The sequence below is a fragment of the Neofelis nebulosa genome, chromosome 8 (assembly GCF_028018385.1).
Source record: "Neofelis nebulosa isolate mNeoNeb1 chromosome 8, mNeoNeb1.pri, whole genome shotgun sequence".
NCBI classification, from domain to species: domain Eukaryota; kingdom Metazoa; phylum Chordata; class Mammalia; order Carnivora; family Felidae; genus Neofelis; species Neofelis nebulosa.
Window position 1 is genome coordinate 5,818,414 of NC_080789.1, and position 18,727 is coordinate 5,837,140.

Below are 18,727 nucleotides of genomic sequence, written 5' to 3' on the forward strand. Positions count from 1 at the left end.
TGGATGGAAGGAAATGGCAGGACTTTTACAGCTTAGGTAGCTCAGTGTCTGGTGTCATTAGACCTGTCAGTGCTCTTCTTAGGCAAGACCTGGACCCTTGGTTTGATAAGGACTGGGTTGGACATACTGCTTCCGGGAAGGGCCCAGAGCTAAGACCATCCTGAGGTCCTCTGTTTTGAGGAATCAGTCAAAACGAACACGATAAGGCACAGAACGGCCCATGCCAACCGCCCCTGAGACTGGCCCGCCCCTGGGGACACTGGAGCAAGCAAAAGGATGCCTGCGGCTGCCGTGTGGACGGTCTTTGGCCTCTGAACTCTGCCCAGGACTCAGGACCGGGCCGAGAGGATGCCAGTCCTCCCCCACGTGCCTCACACGACACCCAAAGACGCACACAGGAAGAGGCGCCACGTGGACATCTCCTTCTTTTTACAAAGACTTTATTGTCTGACATGCTTGACAAAAAAAATTACAGCCACAATCAAGTTATGCCAAAATGATTGAGGAGCACGCCATCGTCTTTCATACCTCAAGGACTTTTAATGAATTTTCTTTCAAAGTAACAGCTGCCTTCATAACTTTTCTTTTCCACATAAAAATACACCATATTCTGAAGATACCTTAGGAAAAAAATTTTTTTTCAAGTTTATAGTTCTTGGTCCACATAGAAATTCGGTAGAGGTGTCTGAAAGGGCCTTGTGTCTTCTCCGCCCCACGCGTGCACATGGGTCATGCATCCGGGGTTTCCCCAGAGACCTTGTAAACATCCTCGGCTGCCAGGAACCACTTGCCCGAACGGACTCCCGAAGTCCTGTGCCCCACGGAGCCCAGCCGGCCTCGGTCAGGGCAGAGCTGCTAGGCTCCCGTTGTGGACGATGCCCCGTGGGGAGCCCCACGTGAGTAAGGAAGGAGTCGTGGTCTCCAGGGATGCCGGGTGCTGGGCTCAGAGATCAGGATCCCTCTGTGGGCCCCAGGGGGTCTCTATGAGGAACGAGCTGGAGGGGTCCCGAACCGGACCCTTAAAACATAAGTGCCTTGTAGGGGTAGAGCTTTGGGTGGTGGCAAAGCAGGGGTCATGAAGCCAGAGACCAAGGCTCAAGGCCTGCCTCTGCCCCTTTTGAGCTGTGCACCCTCAGGCAAGTGACCTCACCTCTCTGATCTCCATCTCCTCATCTCCAAAATGGGGCCAGCAGGGCTAACCTTTGCCGGACTGCCTGAGGATTAAATGAGATTGTATCTGCAAAGGGCTTGTGAAGGGCTGGGCCTGGGGTGAGGTGAGTAAGGCCCTCCTCCCAGAGGCGCGAGGCGGCGGGGGTGGGGGGGGTCCCAAAAAGCTCGGCAAGAGAGATAAATGTGATGCTATTGAACCCAACGTCTTTTAAAAATCCAAATCGATTCAGAAAAATAGCCAGGATGGACAAAACATCAAAACTGGAAATAAAGACAGGATCTGACCCTGCACACGGGGACCCTGCCTCTCTGGCCTCACCCTAACGAGACCCTGCTGGCTCCCTCTCCCTCCGAGACTCAGCCCAAACCCCCCAGGCCTAATTTAAAGAAAAGAGAAGCCCCCTGCGGGCAGCTGCCAGAGCCCAGGGCCCCTCCGCCACCGTGCCGCCCTCCCGTTAACAGGACAGACTGACACTGACAAGGACCGGGAACCATTCAGCCTTCTTCAGCTGTGGGCCCGCCAGACAGAACCCAAAGGGTGCTCGGGAAATTGCACCGAGGGATGGAACCCCATTCAAGGACAGTAGTGAGAAACACGGGATCCACTTTATCGAGTTAAGAAGTGCGCGTGTGTGTGTGTGTGTGCGTGTAGGTGCACACACACTCGCGTGGGCACATACACGCGGCAGCGTGGCCTCAGTCTGCAGAGGAGCCTCCAGCCTGTTGAGCTCTGCGGAGCACGGGACCAGGGGCCGTCCATGACTCGGGAACCCTCCAGCCGGTCCTGGGCACTGACATGGCTCGTTCTGTAGAACCGACCCCCCAGATCCAGGCTCCGAGCAAGTACCTGGAGGTTGAGGCCACTGTGCAAGTCAGCAAAGATGCCCACAGGAAGAAAGCAGGGCCACAAGGCGAGGCAGACGGCTTATTGGCCTGGCCGGGTGCGGTCCGAATTCCTGAGACGTCCCTGATCGCTCCCTCGAGGGCCTCGGCTGTGAAGCAGGCCCGTCTCCTCTCCAGCCCGGGAGGAGAGGGCGGGCTGTTCGCACCCCGGCTACAAAACCTCCCACCCACCCCCAGCCCTGGGGCTTGCAGCCACACAGACCCTCGGTTAGAGGGAGCTTTTGTGCTAGAACTTCCAAAATCCGTCCAGAAGCAGCAGCTTCCCAAACCCACGAGGGTGTCCGACTGAGAAGGACGAAGAGGCCGTCAACTCCCGAGCGGGACGGGACCACAAGCTCGTTAGGTCCTCTGACAAGGTACACGCGGGAATGTACACGCAGAATAATGAGTGCGGAACCCCTGACAGGGACCCGCAGGCTCCTGGCTCCAGGTGACCGAGGCTGAAGAGTCAGGGGTGATTTTCTTCATTCCAAGGCCTCAACCCATCCGTTGGGCTGGTCCCCTCGACCAGACAGGTTGTCTGCATGGAAGGAAGGGTGGTTGGGGGTCCGTGCTCTCGGTCAGGCGTACATAGCTGATGTGGGCAGGAAGGGCGGAGAAGGCAGGGGCAGTCAGGAGTTCCGGGGTGTGGGGAGGTCAATGACTATGGGCGGGTTCACAGGCTGGTAGTTCACGGTGCACACAGACGCGTTCACATAGGTGGTCGTCCCATCTGCCATGACACCGTACCCTGGAAAGTAAGCACACGCCTGTCAGGGCCGAGGGGTAAGGCCAGGACCCAGAGCAGTGAGGGGGTCCAGTGGGTGTGGTGCTCAGAGGGCGCTCGGCCACGGTGGGCTGAACAGGTCTGGGGCAAGCTGCCAACCCCCCCCCCCCCCCACACCCGGCTTCGCCTCTTCGTCTATAAACGGAGGCGATGGAGACAGATGTTCCTTCCAAGTCTGCTGTGAGCACTACATGGGATAATAATCCATACACGTCACCAGTGAGCTCCTCGGGCCCAGGGGAGGGGGGGTCTGCTCTCTCCTGCCCTCTGACAACGCCCGGCCGTGGCCCTCAGGGAAAGGGCTGAGGCTTGTTTGCTTCTGGGCTGGAAAGCGATCTGATGTGGACCGGGCTCTTGTGAGGCCCAGCGGCCCTGGCCCCACGCAGACACGGCTCTGGGGACAACACGTCAGGCCCCCTGCCCCGTGGGAGCCCGTGTGCTCTCTGGCGGGGGTGGGGGGTGGGGTGGACAGGGAGGCCTTGGACAGGTGGGACGAGGGCTCGAGAGGAACAAAAGGAGGGGTCTGCCCAGCTGGTAACTCGGATGCCGTGCGTAGGGTGCGGGCGTGCGGGCAGCCGGGGCTGGGGCTGACCTCACCCGTCACCTCACGGCCGCCCCGCCCGCCGCCCCTCCAGGTGAAGTGGCCGTCCCCCGCCATCCCAACGATGTGGACACGACGCGTGCCCCCAGCCCCCTCCCCCCCCCCCGGGGACAGAGCCAGAACGCCACGTCCATGTGGGGGGGGGGGGGCGAGGGGGGCGCCAGAGCGCCTCAGGCGAGCAGACGGCCCTCCACAGGCTCTAGGGACGTAGGCGACAGGACCGGGCCGCCAGCCTGAGGGCGCGCACAGCGCACCTGCCGAACCTGACCCGTCCTCCGTGCCCCATCCGACGGCCGCTCCTCCCAAGAGCCCGTGACCCCAAGACTTCGCGGGCTGGAGGCGGGGGCTCCCGGTCAGCAAACTCACCCCTAAGTCCCGCCAGATTTTGGAACCGTCTTCCCCTCATGCAAACATCTCGGCGGGAGCCAGCATGTTGGCACAGCCCGTGTCAGCAAGGGCTGAGACGGGGAGGAGGTGACGGGGCTGCAGGGGGACGAGGCGGCCCCTGGAAAGGGCCGGTGAGGGGCCCCCCCTCCCCCCCCTCCCTCCCCCCGCCCCCCACCGACCTTCGTGGATGTGGCCGAAGACGTGCAGCCGCGGCTGGACGCGCCTCTGCACCGTGTTGAGCAGCTCCACGCAGCCCACCCTCTGCATCTTCTTGGGGACCCAGTCCAGGAAGCCTGAGCGAGGAGACAACGGGAGGGCGATGACGGGGCCCGGAGGCCGGCCCCCCCCCGGCCCCCGCCCCCAGCGGCCTCAAGGGCGGCATCCACCCATTACAGAGATGAGCAAACCGAGGCCTGAAAGGGACGGGTGAGGCCCCAGGGCACACACACCACCCCACCCCACCCCCCCGGCTGGCAGCGGGGCAGCACCAGGAGCGAGGTTTCCATGTCGGAACCTTCCCGAACAAACATCACAGACTCACGAGCGTGAACCCCATTCCGCACGGCGTGGCCCACGCCGCCGGCCTCCCGGAGCCGCCCCATATGGCGGCCGCTTATTATCCTCACATGGCTGCACAAACGAAGAATAATTAATGACTCCAAGCGAGCGGCTCGGGTCCTTCTCGGCCCCTCGGCCCCTCGCTGTCTGGGTGGGTGAGACGGGTTTGCGCATGCTGGGGAGGGGAAGGGGGATCCTCCGAGTCCCCAATCAGGAAGGCGGCAACTGGCAACTGACACTGCCCGGGGGGATAACGGAGGGAGGGAGGGAGACAGACAGACAAAGGGAAAGGAAGGGAGGGAGGGAAGGAGAGAGAGGCAAGGAGAGAAAGGGAGAGGGAGACAGAGAGAAAGAGAGAGACAGAGACAGAGGGAGGGAGACAAGGGTGCCTCCGGCCTGGCCATTCTGTGCCCCTCTACCCGGCAGCCTGCAGGCCCTGGTTAGCGAGCACCGCCCAGGCTGGCCCGCTGTCCAGCGTCGCCCGCCCCATCCAGTGTCACCTGCCCCGGCCCCACACACTGCAGGGGTGATGGCAGGTTCTTTGGAGGCACCGGGAGGAAGAGGAGGCCGGTAGCGGCCGGACTGCTGGGAGTTTGGACAGCATTCTAAGGACTAGGGGAGCTATGGAGGGCTGTAGAGGGATAGCACGGCATAGCTGCCGATTCAGAGAACCCCCTCCTGCTGCTGTGAGGAGACTGGAGCGGAAGGGACAAGACTCCGGGGCTGGGGGACCAGCGAGAAGGTCGTGGCAGTCATCAAAGAGACAGAAGACGCTGGCCTGGACCCGGCGGGGGGGGGGGGGGGGGGGGGACGGCAGTGGTGGAGCTGTAGAGGTGGAATCGGAGGGGCGTGCAGACAGACAGGAAGTGTGTGTGAGGAAAGGGGGACGGGAGGCCTGAGAGAGCCCCTCGTGGGGCAGCCAGAGGGGGCCCAGAGGTGGTTAGCAGACTAACACAGGGCCGGACGAGTGGGTGAGTGGTGACATCAGCTCGGACCAAGGTGGTGGCAGTGGGGGCCGGGAGGGGAGCTGTGGAGGGTGGAACCCACAGGCCCTGGAGACCGTGGGGGTGGGTGGGGGTGAGGCCCCCCAGGTGTCTGATGGGGTGGGAGGTGCACAGGACGAAGCCTAGAGAGCGACCTTGAAGGTATCCGGCCCCCAGGATCCAGGTCTGGAGAGTCAAGGCCCCAGCCCTGCCTTTTGACCTCCCTAAGCTCCAATGAGCCCCATGCGTAAAACGGGCAGCGATCCGACCTCCCTGGGTGGCCGTGAGGAGTCGCGAGGTAACAAGTGGAACCCCCAGCACATAGTAGGTGCTTGGGAAATAAGGGGGGCGCTGGGGGCAGTTGTCCCCAGCGCCACGGCAGCTCAGACTCAGAACAGAGCTCACCCGGGATTCCTCTCGACAGGCCCGACAGATCCCTGATCTCGGCGCCCAGGCCGGGCCACACCCCGACCCTCTGCGTCCGCTGGCCAGGCCAGCCGAGGAGGCGACAGCTGACTCTTACCCAGTGGTGGTCCGTGGGTTATCAGGATGTCTACGCCTTCGGGGATGAGGTTCCATTTCTCAAGCAGCGCTTGGCCTCGCGGGAGGTTAAAGCCCCAGCCGTAAAACCAGGGCTGCCTACGGAAGAAGAACAGGCAGTTCGGAGGGGACCAGTGAGCGCGTGGGGCGATCACGGGAAGGGGAAGCAGGCCACAGCTCCCAAGAACCTTCGGGGCTGGCCCGATGCCAGAAACCCAAAGTAAAGATGGGTATCGCCTGTACTTAGTCAGAATCCTGACCAACTTGTGGGCCGTGCGATATCCCGAGCATTCTCTTCCCTTTTCCCTTCCTTCAACACAGTTTCTGGTTTTCTACGATGAATAAATATTATTTATATCATTTTTATTTATTTATTTTTAACGTTTATTTCTTTTTGAGACAGAGAGAGACAGAGCATGAACGGGGGAGGGTCAGAGAGAGAGGGAGACACAGAATCCGAAGCAGGCTCCAGGCTCTGAGCGGTCAGCACAGAGCCCGACTCGGGGATAGAACTCACGGACCGCGAGATCGTGACCTGAGCTGAAGTCGGCAGCTTAACCGACTGAGCCACCCAGGCGCCCCTATTTATATCATTTTTAAAAACGAAAGTTTAAAAAGAACCAGCTTCTGCCAAAGGCCCCTCTTGTTCCAAGCCCTTCCGAGGAAATTTCACAGAGAACGCACTCACCTACCCCTCCCCGGGAAAATGCTCTCCCGACACCCCCCCACCCCCACAGTTGGGGCAGAGGGAGACTCAACCCAGAGAGAACGGGTTCCAAGTGGAGGATGCTCGTTCCTGCTTTCCCCTGAAGCTCCCAGCCAGGCTGACTCCATCCCAGCTCTAAGGACAAGGCCAGAGGGACCTAGGCCAAAGAATGGAATCTCAACGTCACACGTAGACTGAGCGATACAAGTCATTCCCTTGGGTTGGCTCCACGGTGAACATGTAACCTGGGTCCCTCCCCGTGGACCTAGGATACTGTCATCCCTGTGTATCAGTCAGTGAGCTCCTTGCCCTGGAAGCCATCAGCAGCTATTAAGCTGTCCCAAAGGGCGACGGCTGGACCACAGGGCCCAAGGGAGCCCGCCAGATCAAAGTCACACCAGACACCCCCCATACCTCTGCGCTTCTCAATTACATGGGCCAACAGGAAGCCATTTGATTGGGTTTTCATTTCTAACAAAAGCATCCCTGCTAAGAAACATCCCTTAAACATTAAGTCGTTATAAGTTCCCACGTGAGCATAGCCTTTTGGTGTTTACAAGGCCGTCAGCATCGCCAGTTATGGGGCCGAATCGTGTCCTCCAAAAACATATGTTGAAGTATTAACCCCCAGCACCTGAGAATGGGGCTCTATTCAGAAATAGGGTCCTTGGGGCGCCTGGGTGGCGCAGTCGGTTAAGCGTCCGACTTCAGCCAGGTCACGATCTCACGGTCCGTGAGTTCGAGCCCCGCGTCGGGCTCTGGGCTGATGGCTCGGAGCCTGGAGCCTGTTTCCGATTCTGTCTCCCTCTCTCTCTGCCCCTCCCCCGTTCATGCTCTGTCTCTCTCTGTCCCAAAAATAAATTAAAAATGTTGAAAAAAAAAAAAAAACCCTTAAAAAAAAAAAAAAAAAGAAATAGGGTCCTTGCAGATATCATCAAGTTAAGATGAGGTGATACCAGATTAGGGCGTGCCCCTCGTCCGATGACGGGCGCCCTTACAAGGTCATGTGAAAACAGAGACACAGAGAGAAAAGGGCCGTCGACAATGGGCTTAGAGATTAGAGCGACGTTGTCTCCAAGCGAAGGAGTGCCGAGTACCCCGAGCCACCACCAGAAGCTGGGAGAGGACGGATTCTTCCTCAGGACTCTCGAAAAGAACAAACCCCGGTGACACCTTGATCTCAGACTCCAGCCTCCGGACCGCGAGAGAGTAAATTCCTGTTGTTTTAAGCACCCTGCCGCCGCCACCTCCCCACCTGTTACCCCAGGGACTTTCGCACCCACGGCAACGGTGGGCAGCCGGGTCTCCTCCTGTTTTATGGATGAGGAAACTGAGAAGAAGGGAGCGGGAAATAGAACCTGTCACCTGCGTTTCCTGGATACCTACTCTTTTTTTGGCCAGGTGCCATCTAAGCACATCACAGGGATGGTTTACCTGTCACAAGAACCCTGTGAATTAAGGACTAAAGACGATCCCCATTTTACAGATGAGAAACCAGAGGCTCAGAGAGGTGAGCTAGCCTGGGGATTTGGGCCCCAGCATGTGCTGACTCCCGGGCTGGGCACCTCACTACCGCTCGCCCGGCCAGCACAGACCATTTAAGTCAGCAGCGGAGCTGGCCTTCTGACTTCCAAGTCTCTCCCATGCCCAAAGCTGCCACTAAAATGCCTCTCACGGCCCACATGCCCTTCCACGGTGAGACAGGCCTCTGGCGGTTGACCCAACAGCTCTACCTTTTGGCAACCACCCAAAGCACCTCTCTGGAACCCTGGGGGTCTCAGAGAACACACTTTGAAAACCCTGATCTGCTCACGGCAGGTTCCGGACAAGGAGACTGAGGTTCGGTGATGGGCCCAGGGGCCCAGGGTCACACAGCTCGTGAGTGGAGAAGTCATTGCTGAGCCGGATCGGACACTCTCTCCCCTCGGCCTTCAAAGCCCCGTCTATTCCATTCCTCCTCTTCCCTTGCACATCCGGGACCAGCCCAGGGGCAGGGAATAAACGGCGGGTTGACAAATGGTGTTGAGTGAGGCCTAAGTGAATAAATCAATCTGTTAACGGCTGTCAAATAGGCCTTTTCCTGTTGCCTTGGGATTGAAGCCGAAGCTTCAAAACTGAAAATGATGCCCCGTATCCAAAAGACAGCCCCCAGGTGCCACTCAGGAAAACCTACAAAAGTGGGCAGAACCTACCGGGCCACCATCTCCCCAAGCCCCTGCCAGCCCAAGTTTTGGCCTCGAAGGGAAGGGTTGTAGCTCCTGTCTTGTTCTGTAGGGGGAGCCAAGGAGGGTTCCTCATACCAAGAGATGAATGGGCCCCAGGAGAACCACCTGGACCGGTGGGGTCTGGGATCTGCACTCTGAGCCTAAGGAGGGATAGATGGTGAGAAGCAGGCACAGAGGGACTGGGTCCCCAGGTTTGGGCTGCCCAAGGAACCCCCAACCACCGGAAGCACCTGCCAGGTGACAAGACCAGGTGGCCAGGGCTGGGGAATAGCATCTGGGTGGGTTGGCCTTGGGGACAGTGCCCTCAGAAGACACCTCCTATCACTGGCACATCCACATAGGGCTGCCCTTGCACATCTGAACAAAGGTGAGAGCTCTCTCCACAGAAGATGCACCCCTGCACGCACACAATTTTATACCCAACTTCATGGCAACCTTGGGGTCAGACCGAGCTGAGTGACAATGGGTACACCTCTTACTACCTGTGTGACCATGGGCAAGTGACTCAACTTCTCTCTGGGCCTTAATTTCCCCATCTGGACACGGGAATAATAATACCATCTCAATAAGGCTGGTGGGAGGAGTAAACCAGTAAATCCACCCAAAGTGCTTCAAACAGCATCTAGTTCAATGCATTACAGCCGCCATAATCACCCCCATCACCATCGTCCTTGTCCCCATCACTCTCACCATCATTGTTGTGGGCCCCTCCTGAAATCCATCCACGGAGCCTGCATGAAAAACCTTTGACCTAGGGCTGGGTTTTTCAAACGGCATTTTGATGGGTCCCAACATTTTTTTAAAAAAGAAAAGAAAACATCACAGAAAAAGGTACCTCCTAGCAGGGAAAGGATTCTTCAGTTAAATATATTTATATTTAAATAGACACCCACGGATGGATGTACTGAATCACAACGTAAAATACTTCTCCTACCACAGTTCCTGGTCAGAAACGGTTGACAGTCCCGCTCCAGGGGCCAGCCCAGGCTCCTGCCCTAATACGCTGAGCTCCTGGCTCCGCAGTTTCTGAGGCCCTAGAACCCTGAGCGCACGCAAAGCCCCGCTTTGGCTGAGCCAGGGTTCAGGCACTGCAGGGAAGGCAGCAGCATTCTGGAAGCCACTCAGAAAGCCAAGCCTAGGGGTCCTCCCAGGAGCCCAAAGCCCGTCAGCCTCCGGGGAAAGGAGCAACGTGTTTCTGGTGCTGCCTTCCAAATACAGGATCCATTCTTCAAAACTCTAATCAAATATTTACAAGACGGGACGAGGCCTCATCTGCATGGAGAGAAGGCATCTGTTAGTTCCTGTGAGCCACAGCAAGGGGTGGCTTTTTGAAAGAGACGCTTAGAAATCCATCAGAGACCCCACAGACCCCCAGAAGCCAACCCACGCTTGCCTCCGCCTGCCCAGCTTCTCCTCGCCCAGCACCACGGAGCCTTCCCCTGGGGGTGGCATCTCCCCATAGATGCACCTGCCGAGTTCTTGGGAGATTCACCACCTCAAGTCCTGGGATGGTGGAATCCACCCTGCCCCCGGGGATGCCCTGAGAGGCTGCTCAAGGCCCTGAAGTTGGCATCAGACATCCTTCCTGGTTCTGCCCCCGGGGCCGCTCACTTTACCTCTCCCAGCAGGACAATGATGCCTGTGTCCCCAGACGTTACCCCATGAGGGCAGGGGTGGGGGTCCTTCTTGTTCAGTGCTGTACCCCTGACACAGGGGGGAGGAAAAGAAGAGAGGGAGGAGGTTTAAAAGGACGAAGTTGTACTTCCATTAGGAAAACGCTTTCTAAGTACCCAGGAGCTCTGTCAATGGGAAAAGGGGGTGTTTTAGCTGTTACCAAAATTTTAGGGGGAACAGGAAGGGTCAAATCACACAGGCAGACATCCACAGGAGACATTTCCCAGGACGGCCCATGGGTTGGGGAGCACCCTTGTGGGGCCAGGGGCTTTCTCCAGGGTGGCCAGGAGCAGGACCAGAGCACTTGGAGAGACAGCCTCTTCAGGGTGAGCGCCCTCCCCAGAGGCCTTAGACCAGCCCATGGGGCCCGGAAAACTCTCCAGCCCCTCCCAGATGACGCGCATTTGGGTTTCTGCCACGGGAAGAGGTGGTGCCAGTTCAAGGTGAAGTCAGCCCCAGATGGTCCATCGACCTCCTCCTCATCCGGTCAGGCCCCTTAGGGGCCAGAGGTGAAGCGCAAGGCTGCCCGGGTTTCCAGGCTGACGACAGGGCAGGCAGAGGCCCAAAGGCCTCCCGCCTAAGCAGCCGGGGTCCAGCACCCCCACCCGCCCCCGCTACTGGCCCACCCACATCGGGAGCAGCCAGTGGTCTGGGACTGCGAATGCCCAAGACAGGATCCCGGGACCCTGCAAAAGAACATTCCCCGTCTCCAGTGTGACCTAGCCCTGGGACCCAGCCTCGCCACGCGGAGGGCCAGGAACGCAGCGTCTGCATGCCTTCCAGGACACGTCCCAGACCCCAAGGAGGTCGGATGAATCAGAAACCCGACTGAGCGATGGGAAGCGGCTTTATGTCCTGAATTTCTGTCTTTCTGTTCTAAAGTAACCATTGGAATAATTTTCTTACAGAATGATAGTTGCCATGACAACCAGAGCAAATTTTCCTTTTCTGAAACAGATGTCTCATTTAGTTGAAAATTAGAATGTGAACAAACCCATGGGAAAAATTAATTCAAACTTTAACAGAGCGCTGAATACAATGTAATCTCTCAGAGGTTAACCCCTTAACAGCTTTTTTGTGCGCTTATGGTAACCTTCGAATCCAGTCTAATTAAGCTCGCTTAGCCAATATAAATGACCTCCTCGTGGCCAATCATTAAATGATTTCCCCCCGAAGTGTGAATCCCGGGTCCCCGACGGCAGAAGGGAGGGGGACGGTGCTCGCCTAGAGCCGCTCCGCTTTGCCAGGTAAGGCGTGCAGCCCCCGGGCGGGGGTGTCCCCTGGGGCCATTCAGGTAGCCTGAGGGGTGGCCACCCATTTCCCGGGGATGCTGGGGTGTGTGGACAGAGGAGGCCCCAGGGTGCCCCGGAGTGGGGCTGGGCCCAGGGGCACACCCAGGCCAGGGTACGATGCCCAAGGGCAGGCATCGGGGGTTCCCTCGGCCAATGCCGAGGGGCGCTGCGGGGACCCCAAGAGGGCACCCACACCAGCACACCTCCAGGGGGGTTCCATGAGCCCCCAGTCCTCACACCCACTCTGGGAGGCAGCTGCCATCACTGCTCCATTTTACAGATGCAGAAACCGAGGTGTGGGGAGGAACAGAGACTTGCTCAGGGTTACCTGGTGACCAAGTGACGCAACCAGGGCTCAAACCCAGAGAGCGGATTCCAGAGCCTGGGCTCTCTGCCTTCAAGCCAGAATTATGCAAATAGGACCAGGAATCCTGCCTCCCCTTCCTCAGCAAACCCCTACTTTACCGGCCACTTCCCCATCTCAAATCAGCAACCCTCAGGACAAAGTCCGGGGAGGCTCTCACTTTAAAGTCAAGGAAACAATGGCACAGAGAGGTTAAGAGGACACACAGGAGGCAAGAGAGATTCCGGGGATTCCCGGTTCCCATCTCCTGTGCCCAATGGGCGACTGGCCCAAAGAGGATCCTGCTGGGGTGCTCAGGCCACAGGTTCCCCCCTCTTCAATGGCAACTGCCTGCCTGTCCCTCTGAGCAGCTCCCAGTCTCCCCTGCCAGGTCCCAGCCCCACCCCTGGCCATGCCAGATCCCCTCTGAGCCTGGCCTGGCTGGACAGAGAGGAAGTAGCCTGTGATTCTGGCCCTTGGTGCCCCACCTCTCAACTGTTCCCCTATGTGACTCCTCTACTCCAAAGCCTTCCATGGCTCCCTATGCCTGCAGGACAAGCCCAGACCTCACGGCCTGGCACACCGGCCCTTGGGCTCTGTCCCAGCCCACCTTTCGAACTGTCCTGCTCAGATTTCCTGTTGACCTCACCACTCGCCAGCCACGACAAGCCCCTCTGTTTCCTGAACACAGCCCAGCCTTGCCCCACCTCTGGGTTTTTGCACCTGCTGTTCCAGCCATCTGAAAGGCCCTTCCTAGCCTCCCCTCAGAGTCCATGACCCATTATTTGTTCAGGCTTGGCTTAAAGGCCCCCTCTTCCAGGAGGCTTCCCCTGGTCACATCATCCCCCAAGCACAGGTGACCCTCCCTTCTCTGCGTGCCCTCATGGTGGCTCCCGCAGGGCAGGCCGAGGTCAAAATCCCTCCTGGATGGCAGAGCCCAGGCGGCCTCAAGGAGGGTTTGCTCCTGGGATGCAGGAATGAATGAATGTAGGATAGAACTAACAGCAGGTGCTCGATCTGGAAGGCAGGCAGGTGGGAAGAACCAAGCATCGGCCCCCTCTTCTGCGCACGCTCCCAGTGGGAGCCCCGCCCCCCCCCCCAGAGCCCCCGGAGTCCCGAAGCCCCGAGAGCTGCAGCAGAAACCAGCACGAGAACAGACACTCAGCCTCCACTGGGCATCCCGCCTCCCATGACCTGCCCGGGGGGCTCATGTGCCCATTTCACAGATGAGGCCTCAGAGGTGAAGCAGGCTCAGTGTGCTCACACCCTCTGCTGCGTCTGACTCACCTCCTTTGGGGGAACCCCTGCCTCCCCAGGCCGCCCACTCCTGGGTTGGGGGTTGAGGACGGCTGCCCTGCCAGGTTGAGGGGACAGCCTGTCACAGTGGACCCCGCGGGGCCACACATTTTCACTGCCACCCCTCATGCTACGGAGGCAGAGGCTGCGGTCTGAGGAAGGCAGTGGCCCCACTCCCCACAGAGAGGAAGCTTCTGCCTTCTCTCAGAGATGGCCAGTATGGAGAGCATCTCAGATGAGGCTGCCCCGTGTCACTGTCCCCAAGTGCTGCCCGGGACACTCTCGGCACTCCAGGGAGGTTGTGCTCCCATTCGGCAGCAGGGGAAACCGAGGCTCAGAGGTCAGTGACACGCCAGGGTTCCCCGAGAGGGTTCATGCTGACCCCTCACCCCACAGGCGGTCCCCTGACCCCTGGGGACATCCCACAGTGCGGGCTGCCGCTCCCACCTGCCCAGCTCTGATAGAGGGGTTGGCCTTTCTCCTCTGCCCTCCCCGAGGGCAAGGGCGAGGCTGAGGGAGCCACCTCGCAGCGGCAGGGGCAGCGGCTGCCAGCGAGGGGGCAGGGCCACGCGGGCTGGCAACACGTCCCCAAGGACTGTCAATCACACACCTTGCCCTGGCACACAGCAGTTACCGCAAGTCAGCAGCAAGATAAGTGGAACCGAAGAATGGGGTCCTTTGTCATTCCTAATTAATTTCCCCCACCCTTCGGAGGTGCGGACCATTCATCTTTTGTTTCGCTGGGACTCAGAAGGCAGACAATTCGTTTCAAACATTAATCTCCTGTAGAATCGTGCGCATACGTGTTGAGGGGCCCTCTGTAAAGAAAATAACAACAACGTGGAAGCGACAAAGATAAGGACGGGAAAGGGGCAAAGGAGGAATTCTGCGAGAGAGAGAGGAGCGGGGGTGCGTGTGTGCGTGCATGTGTGCGCGTGTGTGTGCATGTGTGTGCGCGCATGTGTGTGCGTGTGTGCATGTGTGTGTGCGTGTGTGCATGTGTGTGCGTGCGTGCGTGCGTGTGTGCGCGTGCATGTGTGCGTGCGTGTGTGTGTGCGTGTGTGTGTGTGCGCGTGTGTGTGAGCGGAGGCAGCACAGCATAGGACCAGGGACCATGAGGAATTTCTTCCCGACACCAGAGTTCGCCGGCTGCCTGTGGCATGTGGGGCTGGCGGCCGCCGGAATCCAGCGGAGGGAGGAGACAGGACGTGAGCAGCAGCCAGACCCTTGGTGGCGGGCACGCCTGTGTCGACTGGCTCCCGACCCCCTTCGCACTGTCACAGGCCGGCATCAGGCTCGGGTGGGGCTTGCGGCCAGTCCCAGGGGCCGGCGGCGGGCCCCGTGGCTTCCACTGAGCACAGCCCGTCCCCGACCCGAGGGGGCAGGCGGGGCAATAGCACCGAGGTCGAGGTCACAGCGATGCCCCCCCAGCGGCTCTGCGTGCCGCCCTCATCCCGCCCTTGGCCGGCCCTGGGAGGGGAGAATCCGAGTCTGATTTCACAGAAGCAGGACCCGGAGCTCAGGGAGAACATGCTGGGCCCAGGGATCCAGGAAGCGCCGTCGGGGCTCTGCATCCCGCCAGCGGGACGGGGCCAGGGGGCCAGGGCGGAAGGGAAGGAGCAGCTGACGAGGTTGCCTGCTGGCCGGTCCAGGCCGGTCACTCCCAAAGCTGACCAAGCCCACTTGCCTGGGCTGGACCCCCGAGCAGCTCTGCCTAGGGCTGAGATCTCAGGCCAGTTCCTCGGCTACCCAAGCCTCACCTTCCCCATCTGCAAAATGGGGATGAAAACAATCCTGACTCGCCCCGGTTGCTAGGCAGGCGGAGCAGGCCCTGGGGAGCTTGCTGAGTGAGGGGTCTCAGGGTTCGTGCTGCAGAAGAGGGAGCAAAGCCGGGAGAGGAAGGCCACAGCCCCGTGCTAACACCACCTAGAAACATGAGACGAATTCTAAGAAACACAGCAGTAGGTACACAGAGACCAGCAGCCTTTGAACCAGGGAAGGTGGGTCTTCCTGGCCCGGAAGTAACAAGCAGGAGGCCTCAGGGGCTTAAGGGGAGGGAGCTGAGCCTGCCACCCTCCCTCTGTAAAGCTGGGACCCCAGAGGGCTTCGGGGGGCAGGCAGGGAAGTGCAGCAGAAAAGGCCACCCCGTGACCACACAGAGGCAGGACGATTCCACCAGATGGAAGATGCCCTTGACCCCCGGGCCAGGGCTTGTCCTCCAGCAGGCGGGTCCACACGGCCAGGAAGCCCTCGGTCAAGAAGCAAAAGTAAACCATCCCCAGCCACGTGCACCCACAGACCGAGGCGGGCACACTTCTGTCTTATGGGCACCCCCAAACCAGGCTACACCCCCAAACTGGGCTGCCCGGGACGTCCCCGGGCAGAGCTTCATAGAACACCAGTATGCAATCCCACTGGCCAACGCCCCGAACAGCTTGGGCAATTATTAGAGGGAGACTAAAAAAAAAAATAAATGTTTTTTTGAAAGATTGAAACGGTTTTCTTAAGAGAAAGAGCAAAGCATTCTGGGTAAGCGGCTTGGAGCTGAGCCACAGCGGCACCTTCCCTGTGCCTTCCCCGGAGCGCGGTGGAGAGGGCACCAGTGGCAAACGGACTCCGCAGTGCTCCTGGGAAGGGCGGTGTCCCCGAAGTCCGGGGGGCCGTGGCCACGGGGCAGGGGGGCTTCCCTGTGCCCCCAGCAGCCTCTGGCTACAGCCGGGCACAGCGGGCCATGGGCGACCACAGGCCTCAGGCCTGGAGGGTCCCAGGACCTCAACCACATCCTGGCGGGAGCCTCCGGGGCAAGGAAGAAGCCAGGACTTCACTATATTAGCCTCTATTCTTTTTTTCTCCAAAAGACTTATCTAATGAAGTTAAAAAAGAAACCTTTTAGCACCTCTCTATACCCAGTTCTGGCGGTGGGGGGGGGAACCATTCTCCGTCCGGGTGGAACCCGCCTCTCAGGCAATGGGGCACCCGAAGCAAGTCCCTTCCCTTCTTGGGTCTCAGCCTCCTCAGCTCTCCAGTGGGGACAAGGGTCCAGACCCCACTGACGGCTAAGACGGTTAGAAGCGGCTGAGCGCGGGGCCTCCAGGGCAGCGGTGAGAACAGGTGCCATCGGGATCATCCACCAACAAGCAGACCTTTGCTCCTTAAAATGCCCAGACGGCTCAGTTCCTGCCCCCACCGCTCCCGGCGGCCTGTCCTGCACACACAGGGAGGGAAGGACATGGAAGGTTCAGCCCCTGCCCGCACCCCGTCCCCCGGGGTGGCTCAGTGGGCAGCCCCTGGCTGTACAGGAAACCTTGATCTCTGGGCAATCCAGGCAGCGAGCTGTAGACGGTTAGGGGGTGGGCGGGACCACCGTGTGCCGACTGCCTACTCTGTGCCAAGCACTTTACACCCGTGACCTCCCAGAATCCCGAGAACAATGCCACAGGGGCTCTCCCCATGCTGTCATCTCACAGAAAGCCTGGATTCGGACCCCAGATCCCCCGGCCGGGACCCGCCCAGCAGCACGAGCGTTCGAGCGTGGCCTGGCGTGTAAAGACAGCCAGTCCCCCGGGCCCCTGGCTCCCTGGGAGAGGGGCAGGGCACCTGCCTGGAGGAGGCAGTGCCAGGCCGCCAAGCTGAGAACCAGGATCCGCGCCCAGACGCCCAGCAACGGCCGGCAGCCACTTCTCAAAGTTTAATGTCTCAGCAGGTTTACATTCCTTCTTTCAAAATACCAGAAGTAATTAGACCAGATGGACAAGCTGCATGCCAATTTCACTCCCTCCCGCGCTCCTCTTTTTTTTTTTTTTTTTTCAAATCAAGGCCGTTTTCAGTTAAATGAGAACAAAAAAATGTATCCAAGACCCATAAATGAATACGGTATGTATACAGAATTTTTTCCCAACGCTTAAGATTCTGTAACAGCTGAGTTCTTCCTCTCTTCGGCGGTTGGTTCCCACCCCTTCCTCTAAGCCGGGCTGGTGAGGGCTCAGCGCAGAGTCTGTTCCCGAGGGGCCCGGACGTGGCTCCCCTGAGGCCTGGAAAGTCGCGGTGCCCCAGGGACAGCGGCCCAAACACACACAGCCCTGGCGAGACTCTGGACTGCGGGCCTCAGTGACGGAGCCTCTGCCGGGGTAGGGAGGGAACGGGGTGCGGCGGTGGGGGGGCAGGGATCTGGCCTCCAGCCTGGGGGTAAGTTGAGAGACGGCATGGACGGGCCCTGATTTAGAGAGACCAGCATGGAGGAGGAGGAGGAGGAGGAGGGAGAGGAGGAAGGACGCTGCAGGCAAGGAGGCTGAGGGTGCACTTGAAAGACGCCCCAGAAAGACAGACGCAGGAACGCCACGCCAGGTCTGACTTTTAACTGAGTCCCCACGGCCCGTTATCTGTCACCTGTCCATCCATCCATCCATCCATCCATCCAACAAACATTTATTCTGCTAAGCCAGGCGAGGACCACCAAACAGAGATTCAGGTCCCTGTTCTCAGGAAGCCCCAAGCGTTCCAGTAGGAAAGAAAACCGTCGCCAGAGTCATTACGACAGGGTGGCCCTGTCGTGGACGGTGCGGCCCTAAGTGGACGGAGGGAGCAGCAGAGGCCCACACACAGACCCCACGCGTAAGGGGAAAGTGGCAGTACTGAGCCAGAGCAGAAAGGGCAGAAAGGGCTACACGGCAAAGCTTCCGGAAGACAATAGAGACGTATCTTCACGATTCCAGGGAGGCGGAGATTTCTCGAACAGAGCACGGAAAGCAAAACACCAATACGGCTGACGACACCAAAATTCAGAACTTCTGGCCATCTGAAGGCACCGCAAAGAGAGAGAAAATCACAGAGGAGGAAAAGCCACTTGTAACGTGTTACAGCTGACAAAGGGCTCCTGTTCGGAACCCCTGAAGAATCTCTACGGACCAATAAGAAAGAGACAGACAACCCAATTATTTTTTTTTTGTAAATGGGCAAAAGACGTGAGCACTTCTCAAAAGAAGAGATCCAAGGGTCTGACATAAGAGTCTCAGCCTCACTGGCCATCGGGGGACCGCGCAGGAAAGTCGGCCTGAGGCACCAGCACAGCAGAATGGACGTAATAAGCCCTTACAACACCGGGGCGCCTGGGGGGCTCCGTCCGTTCAGCGTCCGACTTCGGCTCAGGTCGTGATCTCGCAGTCCGTGGGTTCGAGCCCCGCGTCAAGCTCTGCACTGACCGTCAAGAGCCTGCTCGGGATTCTCTCTCTCCCTCGCTCTCTGCCCCTCCCCCACTTGTGCTCATGCGCTCCCTCTCTCTTCCAA

At 59.1% G+C, this 18,727-nt stretch overlaps 1 protein-coding gene across 1 annotated transcript in view; it reads right to left on the bottom strand.

Moving 5' to 3' along the window:
- Positions 1 to 423: 423 nt before the first annotated feature.
- The window catches only part of MPPED1 (metallophosphoesterase domain containing 1), a 74,520-nt gene continuing 56,216 nt past the window's right edge, over positions 424 to 18,727 (bottom strand). The window contains exons 5-7 of the mRNA XM_058741093.1: positions 5,892 to 6,007; positions 4,007 to 4,120; positions 424 to 2,803 (exon numbers count right to left, since the gene is read on the bottom strand). Of these exons, the coding sequence (XP_058597076.1) occupies positions 2,685 to 2,803; positions 4,007 to 4,120; positions 5,892 to 6,007 (349 nt within the window). The 3' untranslated portion in view covers positions 424 to 2,684. The remainder of the gene's footprint in view (positions 2,804 to 4,006; positions 4,121 to 5,891; positions 6,008 to 18,727) is intronic.